The 9496-nt window shown below is 38.1% G+C and overlaps 2 protein-coding genes across 9 annotated transcripts in view; one reads left to right on the forward strand and one right to left on the reverse strand.

The window, feature by feature from the left end:
- Window positions 1–6854, reverse strand: part of clec16a (C-type lectin domain containing 16A) — a 72128-nt gene extending 65274 nt beyond the window's left edge. For all 8 annotated transcript variants that reach the window (XM_078951442.1, XM_078951439.1, XM_078951441.1 and 5 more), the window contains exons 1-5: window positions 6541–6854; window positions 6146–6274; window positions 5755–5888; window positions 4992–5140; window positions 1375–1480 (exon numbers count right to left, since the gene is read on the reverse strand). In XM_078951442.1, the coding sequence (XP_078807568.1) occupies window positions 1375–1480; window positions 4992–5140; window positions 5755–5888; window positions 6146–6274; window positions 6541–6614 (592 nt within the window). In that variant the 5' untranslated portion in view covers window positions 6615–6854. The remainder of the gene's footprint in view (window positions 1–1374; window positions 1481–4991; window positions 5141–5754; window positions 5889–6145; window positions 6275–6540) is intronic.
- A 95-nt stretch (window positions 6855–6949) lies between these two features.
- Window positions 6950–9390, forward strand: dexi (Dexi homolog (mouse)). Its single transcript, XM_020701667.3, has 2 exons — window positions 6950–7821; window positions 7889–9390. The coding sequence occupies exon 1, from the start codon at window positions 7418–7420 to the stop codon at window positions 7685–7687; it is 270 nt and encodes an 89-aa protein (XP_020557326.1). The 5' UTR covers window positions 6950–7417; the 3' UTR covers window positions 7688–7821; window positions 7889–9390.
- Window positions 9391–9496: the final 106 nt, after the last annotated feature.

Genomic DNA, 9496 nt, shown 5'->3' on the forward strand with positions numbered 1-9496 from the left:
TTCAAACTGTTGTGATTCAGTGGCGAATGAAGAAATCATGTTTGAAAGAGATCATATTTGTGATTTAAAAAATACGATGGCCGGGTCACAAGGTCCCAGCTCCGCCCCATTCTGATGTATCCACCAGTAGACGACTAGATCCATTTATGTCATCAATATACACGTTTTCCTTGCCTGAGCTGGTATCTGGCTCAAAACTGTACAGCTCTTCAATGCTTATGCTATTAAAACGGATCAAAAGATGATTAGGGAGGGATTTTTTTTAAAAGCCAATATCGAGGAATTTAGTGCATTTTGCATCATGGATGACAGCAGTTCAGTTGCACCCTATGAGAGTTGCTGAATCAGGAATTCATGGCAAGAGGGCAGAGGCAGGTGTTCACATGTAGGCGACACATTAATATGGCAGATGAAGCATTATGTATCCAGAGGTTCACATTTATGATCAGTGGGTTTATCCTGGCATAAGTCAGTCTGTTTATGACCTTGAGTCATAACTCTGTCATCAAGTTGACTTGTTTTGGTTCATTTTCTATTTTAAGAGCAAAGCTTGAGTGTTTTAGTTGGAGTGTGTGGGTTCTCACCCTGAGACAAATGCTGTAGTATGACAGACATCCCTTTCTGGATTGAAAGTTTAAACTTTTTCAACTTTCTGCACCTCCTCATGTCCACCAAACTAAGAACTGGAGCTTTTTCGTCATCAGAAAGCAATCTGCTTTTTAAACACCAAGGAGTGGCAACCAGTTTGTGTTTAATGTTGATGTTTAACTTAAATCTTTATTCTATTTAATCCAATTGATGTGGAATTTTCAAATACTCGATTTTACAACAAAAAGCAGCTGAAAACAAAGGTTTAACAAAATTCAAAGTAAATTCATTTATATTTTTTAAATTACATTTAATTCATTATATTACGCTCTCGAGTTTTACAAGTAACTAAAATACATTAAAATCAGGATAAATTATGAAATTATTGTTGGATTTGACTTAAATATCTAGGTGAATGCCAAAGACAGACTTTTAATTTTTTTAAATCACAAAGATAAAACAAATTTTGGTCAATTTACCTGATGTTAAAATTGAGCAGCTTTCATTTGGACAACAAATGAGTGCATCTGTATTCCTGTGCCACAAACAGAGACCTGAATGAACTGTATGAGATCAAGGGCTGCTACATGACAAAACCAAACAGAAAGGACACAACAGTCTTTTAGGATGGTTAAATGGTCACCGGTTTAGTCATGCTTATGCGCTAAAAGAAGCAGCATGAAGTGGTGGCTAAAAAGCTCAAATTAAGGCGACAGGAAGTCCTCGCAAGTCTGAAGCAACCAAGCTCTTTGCTTGCTGGCGTGAGTCAATGCTGCCCTCACTCACCTTTGTAGACGTTGAGTGTGATGGTTCGGACTGCAATGCGGACCATGCTTTCCGGGTGGTTGAAAAACTTAATGGCTTCGGTGTACAGGGCAAAGTCATTAGTATGCTGTGTATGGGAGACAGAGAGGGGGGCACCAGTGAGCAACACATCACATAGTCACTCTCAGGTGAATTGAGCACAGAAAGATGAAAAACTGCAGCGACTTTAAAACACTGGACAATAAAGCATTTCCGCCAGGGTTGCGCGATGTCCCTTAAATTGGCAGTTGACGATGTTTGCAGTGAACCATCGGGATGGACGATGATATCGTTGGGGGGGGAAGGGGGGTAATTTTCCGTTATTATAAATTATATAATTATAATTTGTTATTTTAATTTATTACTTTATTTATTTTATTTCCCAACTAATGACTCATCCGCGATGATCCAGTATAAACTGAGGGAAGTGACTTTAACAAAAATAGAAAATAAGTAGTCCCCTCCCAGACTTAATTAGTCAAGTGGACCGGTGGAGCGCGGACTTACAGCTTTGTGTTTGAGGGGAAGGGAGGATGCGTTGTTACGTGTGCGCTATGTGTGGGAAACTTGGGACTGCGATCCGTCCCGCAGCTCTAGGTGAACAAGCTACCGAACTCAGGAGAACCGGGTCTAAGTGTGTGTCCGGGCAGAGCTCGGTCCGTCAGCTCACACAGCGGCTTTGGGGCGGTGTGTGAGCTTTTCAAACTAAGCAGAAATGTCGTTCAGTCCTTAGAAACCGTTCAAACAATCACGTGGATTTGTATTTCCAGTCGTGTCCCGACAAAATAAAGGCTGATGTTATTCCCACATGTTTACGTGCAGCCAAGATGCAGATTGCAGCATTTCCCGCATGGATTTTATGTTCATCAAAGGCTAATGTTGTTAGCCGTGTTAATGTTAACCCTGGCTTCTTTATAAAAACATGTTTAGAAGATCATCTCGTATATTACCGAGCTGCCAGATATTTATGTATGCAGCCGCTCGGCGGAACTCATATCATCTTCCGGTATTTCAAACACTACTGCGCATGTGCGAATGATTTATTCCGACCGAAAGTGTGACACCATGTGAACGTTCGTTATAGTCTGAAAACATTTTTCTGGGCCCATTTACATGGTTGAATCACAATGGTGTCTCTCCATCGTGAGGTCATTCACCCATCATGATGGACGATGGTATCGGCCATCGGCACAACCCTAATTTCCGCAACAAAAGTAACATTTTATTCAAATTGATTAAAGATTCACTGTGATCAAAAATGTTTTTTTAGTGTATTTAATCACGTTCTTGTCCAATTTTTCTAATGATCGATGACATATACAGGAAATATACAGTGAGGCAAACTAAAATGTCACTGCTCTAGAGGATATCTGCATGGAGGAATGGAAAACATTTGACTGCTATAATTGCCAACAAAGAGTACAGACTAAAGTATTGAGTTGAACTTCTGTTATTAACCAAATACTTATTTTCCACCATAATTTTAAAATAAATTCTTTAAAAATAAGACCATGCGATTTTCTGAATTTTTATTCTGATTTCGTCTCACATAGACGATGTATAACTAAGATGAAAATTACAACCCTGTCTCATCTTTTTAAGTGGGAAAACTTGCACAATTGGTGGCTGACTAAATACTTTTTTGACCAACTGTACTAAAAACATTTAGTCCAAAACTGTATTTCTGTGCTCAACTCGCTGTAAATCAGGAGCATTCAAAAACGTGGGAGTTAAAAAAAAAAAGTCTTTTGAAAAAGAGCTTTTTTGTGACAGAAAATATGCTCAGCAGGCAATGAGCTCTATGCTTTATAAAATACTTTTATAAAGTGAGATGTGCAGGTAAAGAAAAGCTTAAACTCAAGATTTATTTTTAAAGCAAATGAAAGTGTGTGCATGAGTAAATCCTAGTGAAGTTAACTCTGTTAATCTCCTGAACAAACAGGTTGTATTCAGAAACTACACTGACCCTGGTAAACTGTGATTCCATCTCTGTGTGCTTGTACCGGATTCTCTACCTTCCCTCATTTGCTGTGACCTCCAAGCCAAACCCAGTCCAGGAGCTTGTACTAGTGTTCAAGATCATCTTCTGATTTTGTAGCGGCTGCGGGCTTATGAGCCGCTAGAGAGGCTGCGGCAGGTCCTGTTTGCGACGCGCTCCACAAAAAACTATGATCAAGAAATCCACTTTGTTTGTGTGTCGTGATTTATTCCGCTTCATCGTTGCCACAGATGACATTTATGATACGATCCATCAAAGCAGAGTTCATAATCATGTAAAGAAGCGGTCAACAAAAAATACTGGGCCCTGTGAACCCTCTCTGTATCAAACCAACAAAACATAACTAACACCGGTGACAGGTGCGACTAAATGACTTCTTAACTAATCAGGTGATCAAAAAGGGAATTATAAACAAACATGATCATGGCGACTACAGATTTTTCAGCTATTGGTTTGTTAACCAATAGCGCCACCAGAAGGATTTTACATCTCAGCTGCATCTTTGACTTTGCAGTATTCCCTCGCAATCGACGTAATGAGCACCCCTGTTTTAGAAAGTAACCCCTGCAATAAATGAGGGAACGATAATTTCTAAAACCACAAACAAAGAAAAAAAAAATAGAAACTGAAAAATCCTTTTTTAATTTGGTAATAAGCCAGTAACGGTGACGAAAATCCTTTCAATTATGGTGTAATTAACAAAAACAATATTACATGTATTGAATTTATCATGTGTTTGACATATTCAAACACAGTAGGGACGCAACGATTCACTTTCCCCACAATTCGGTTCAAAGGTGTAACTTCTGGGTTAGATTTAAACCAAGAATTCTGGCATCCCTAACAATTAAAGACAGAGCTGCTCAATTGTAGATTTGTTAAAAAGAAAAAACTTATAAACCCAAATGATAATTTTCCTCCCAAAAAAAACTGAGGATTAAGAAATAATTATTCTTTATCAAAATCAGGTTTTTAGCTAAAATTAAATTTAAGGAGCCTAGTTTAAAATTTAAAGGAATACATGTCTTGCAAGCATTTATTTATTTTTTATTTTGAAAAACAAGGTAAACCTATAACTGAAAAACATGTCAAACCAAAGTAATATAAATTATGTAAATTGTGTATTTTAGTTTTCTTACTGGATTGAAAGTGAAGTCATTTGACGTGTCATACAAGCTCTCAGACATGACTTTGGTATCAGGAAAACATCTACCGGTACCTTTAACAGTACATTAATAACTTTTCCCTGTCCACACATGGCAGTGCAAAGAGAAAAATGAAACACCTCTGGAAAATGAAGTAGAGCAGGTTAACAGTTTTTGATGAAACTTAAAGTTTCATCAAAAATTATTAAGAAAATGTTTATAAAACTACCAATTTTGTTCAATTTTGTGACTTTCCATGTGGAAACAATAAAGTTAAACCAACCCATCAGAGGCATCAATAGATGTAACATATTGAGCAAAAACCACATTTAACATGTGATTGGGGTAGCTGAGGGCCGAACCACTAAAATCTCTTCTTGTTATTTCATCTTATTGTTTGCATAAGAACTATCACTGCTGACATTTCTGTACAAGCTGCTACACCACAGCCTCACCTCATTGTAGAAGAAGTGAACGGTGTGGTTGTTCAGTTTGAGCGACAGCGTCTTCAGGAAGGAAATATAATAAGCCATGATCTCCTCATCTGAGAAGTCAAACTTGTGGACGATGATGGAATTGACATGGTTGTTGGACAAAAGATAATCTGCAATCATAGAAAAAATTTAAGTGACTTGCTAAAACAATTTCAAGAGGATATAGTTCTCAAATACAGCAATACTGAAGTGGCACATCATCAGACTTATGCGTTGTCGTCATACGATCTAACAATTTTTGTGCATCACCTGCTAATTTAAATCCTAATTCAAAGGAAAGTTTTAGCAGTACACAGTTACACAGCAGTAACAAAATTCCCTCATGTGCTGAGATATTGATGAGTCTAGCTGAAGAACTCATCTTCCCAAATAACAAAAGACTTCATGAAAAAAAGCTAATTTTTCATCACCTAGCAACAGAGATGTTGCACTAGCAGCTAGAAATGACTGTGAACGTAAAACCTATCTTCTGATCAAGTGCGCTTATTAATAACTAAGTATGTGAAGCAATCGTTTCTGAGTTTTGTTTGCCAGAACGTTCATGTTTTAACACAAAGGACTGAAATAAATAAAGCTTTTGGAGCTATATATAAACAAGGCAATAAAAACAATACAAAACCTCTGTTTGTCTTTCACTTCTTAGCATTTAACAGGATCCAAAGTAGGACAGACTCCACCACTGCTCCATGATTTTAAGGCCACATAGGTGAGTGTCAACACTTACATAGGGAAGTCTCATGGCTGATGTTTTCAAACAGTATGTTGAGGGTTTGGAGGAGCTGGACACAGACGTAGCGACCAGACTTCTGACGCAGGATGTTCAAGAAGAAGGCAAACATATTCTTCTCCAGAAAAAAACTAAAAATCCAGAGAAACAAATAAAAAGTTAGTTTTGGATATATATCTATTTAAACTTTATTTTTTTTTTTTCTCTAACATAGCATTGTTTATCAGAAACGTAGATTCCCTAAATAATATTAATGACTATATAATGAAAGACTTAATGAACAAGCAAAAAATTTTGTTAAGACACAAGCTGGAACCGTACGATAAAAAATTGTAGCTACAGCTGACAGAAAGTCAGAAAAGAAGAAATAGTACCAGCCGGGACTTACTCAAAGACGGAGCTGTCATTTTGATCCCCCCAGATAAGGATTTCTGTGATGGAGCGGATGGTTTCTACAAGTAGGTTACGATTGTAATCTGTCACAGTGGTGTTTTTTGTCAGAACATGGTACATATATCTGAAACAAAAACAAAAAACAACAAAAAAATGGCAGAGAAAGAGTGTTTATACAATTATTTTAGCAGCGTTTACTTTGGTATACAAGCCTAGCTAGCTTACTTTATTGGAGCAAAAACTAAAACTAGAAAACAATTACATTAACGTTTTAATTTTCGACAAGAAAATTTATAACGCCAATTTAGAAAAACGGTTAAATAGTAATAATAAATAAACGAATTGTGTTTGTGCGAATGTATCAGAAGCTAGCTAGTGCTAATTACTCACTTCAAATGGTCCAGGGAGTGGATGTTTTTTGCTTTACCCTGTCCTCCGACCCAGCTACGAGAGCGCCCGAACATGGTTGCAGTCTTGAGTCTAAAGGGGGAACATCTTCGGACAGGGACGTAATTTAATTTAAAAAGAAACTGCGTCTACATCTACGGAAATCTCCTTAGCAGGCAGAGGTGAAACAGTGAAAGGCGGAGACGGGGCAGTAGGAAAGGGTCATTACGTAACATGTCTTAGTTTAAGTTTGGGAAATGTAGTCTTATGTCAAATCAAGAATGTTGACTGCATCTACAAAATGTCTACTAGCTGTGACGATTAAAACCCGCGACTGTTTTTTTATTCGCTAACACCAGTGATGGACACACAGTTGGCCTATCAGATTACAGCTCGCGGGTGCAGTAGCCTATAACATAACAGAGCCTTCGCGTCTTTTTTTTGTCCCTGTTTTGATGCAGTAAGGAGACATTTCGCCTTTTTATTTTTTAAAAATTCACCCATGGAATGTGTTGGTGGACGTGACCACATATTTTTAGGCAGGCCTGTTTGGAATATCGTGGCATGTTACTAATTTTAATTGCAGCCAGCTGGCATGACTTGACTTGTGTAAACCCAAAGAACCAATGCAAAAAATAATAATACATCGTTACGCTAACAAGATATTTATTGCAGTTTAGTATTACAGCAATGAACGGATCGTCGGTTAACTTCCACATCCCCTTGACGTCTGGACCGTACAGATAAACGAGCACCGGAAGGCCATTCGGGAAGAGACGAAATGGAGACTCCAGGCCCGAAGCAGTAATGATACCGCAGAACCACAATTAAAAGTTAGCAAACACAAACCCCCAAGCCCCGGTTGCATCCCTTTTTTTCTATGACACAGCCAGTTCATGCCCAGCTAGATTCGGTGGAATCGCTTTTGGACGAGCTCCCATATATGTTTTATTTGGGCCTGTTTTTTGTGAACGTCCTAATCCTCTACTATGCCTTTCTGATGGAGTATATCGTCCTGAATGTGGGTATAGTGTTTCTGCCTGAGGATATGGACCAGGCGCTGATGGACCTCGGGGTGCTGTCCGACTCGGCTTCCATTCCCTACGACACTGACACGGAACTGGACGTTTTCGAGGGCTATCTGGAATGACAAGAGGTGGAGGTATGAAGCACGTGTGGAGGCCAGGGGGGGGTCCCCGGATCTGCCATGACTGTGGGGGACTTTGCCTCAAACGACGTGGACTCTTGCAACATCTCACTCTTATGGAGATTCACAGTCCAAAAGTAAGACACTCTAGAGTGTTTATATTTACAATTCTGGTACAAAGTTTGATGTGTTTTGTGCCCACAGGTTGAGGCCGAGGTCCGATGTGTCCCTCTTCTAGTCATAGAAGATGCTGAAGGATTTTAATCGACACAGGTGGTGCAAGTGCAGGATTTTTCTTACTAACTAATCCTGTTCCAGCAGCTTATTTGCTCCAAGCACTTGCTTTTTTTGGCAGTCAATAAACTGAAATCTACTGCGCTGAGGGGTGTCTTGAAGTTGCTGCTCTGCCCAGGATTACTAGTAGCTACTACTTAGACAGGTCTTTCATTTTCAAGATCTAGACTTTTCATATTATATCAGGGATGTTCACTCCCAGCTGCAACCAAGAAATCTGGTGTGCTGGCAAGACACAAACAGGCTGTGAAGAATAAGATAGGGGTATGAGGCTTCAAATGGAAGAATGAGGTTTTAACCTCTTCTTTGCTGTGCAAAATAAATTTAGACATCCAGGAGGAGTGATTTTTAGATCCATTATACACCTGTTAATGACAAACAATCCGGTTCAAGATTCTTTTTTGCAATCAGAGCTCAAAAGCTGGATTTAACACCCTCTGTGTCAATTTATCTTTAATTTAACGCAATGATGAAAGTTTTCATTTTGGGTTTTACTATTGCCAATAAAAATGTACAAGATTTCAAATTCCTCTTATGATTAAAAGCAATAATAAAAGGAAAGAAAAGGGGACAATTGGTTTGTTTATGCAAGAAGAAAGACCTGTACCAGTGTTGACTGCGAAGATTTGCCATATTTGTACACTTACTACTACTACTGCTATCAATGCTGCAGATCCAGGAGGAGAATCAGTTTAAGCCTAGCTTAAGATTCAACACTTTGGATAAGAAAGTTTTATTTAGGTTCAATTCTAATGTGATTGCACACAAAAAAAAAGTATCCTCAAAATAGGCGCACGTGCATGCATGTCTCACGATAAAGCTACAGCCCAGGTGGTGAAGGTGGTGATTCAGTCATTTCTTTCGCTCTGTCTCGTAAATTAGAGCTGGCTGTTGCCAGGGTCACTCGACAATAAGTCAAGAAGAAAAGCGGTGCAGTTGACCAGTGTGTGAATGTAAAACACATTTTCATAAAGTAAAATACCACGTTGTAATCAATTTGGATGCCTCTAAACTATATTTTTATTTAAAAAAATCATTTATGAGATTATATTATTTTGTTTTTTTCCAAATTAAACATTTCTTGATCTCAAAATATTAAAAAGTCCAGATATTGATATTTTTTAAAAAATCTATTGTTTTTAAGACCAGTACAAGGGGGGGGGGGGTAGTAATAAACTGTATTAATATTGTTAAAAATATTTATGTCCCTCTTCTTTGTAAGATGAATGTAAACCAGATGATAAACATCTTAATTAGACCTTTTGGCCATCATCAGCATACACCTTTATGCAGTGTTTCTGTTCTCTATCTAGCTCTGCTTTATAGCAGATGTATGCACATTCTACAATGAGCTAATGTAAAAAAATTTATATTTTCTGATCTGTATTTAATAAAGTTGTAATTGAAGGACAGCTTCTGTGTGGTGTTATGTTGTAGTTTGTCCACAAGAGGGAGCTAGTGCACAGCAGAACAATGGGAGAACAATCATAATTTCCGCTTTTTGACACCTCATACTTA

Source organism: Oryzias latipes, chromosome 8 (genome assembly GCF_053564925.1).
Source record: "Oryzias latipes strain Hd-rR chromosome 8, Olatipes_Hd-rR_3.1".
NCBI classification, from domain to species: domain Eukaryota; kingdom Metazoa; phylum Chordata; class Actinopteri; order Beloniformes; family Adrianichthyidae; genus Oryzias; species Oryzias latipes.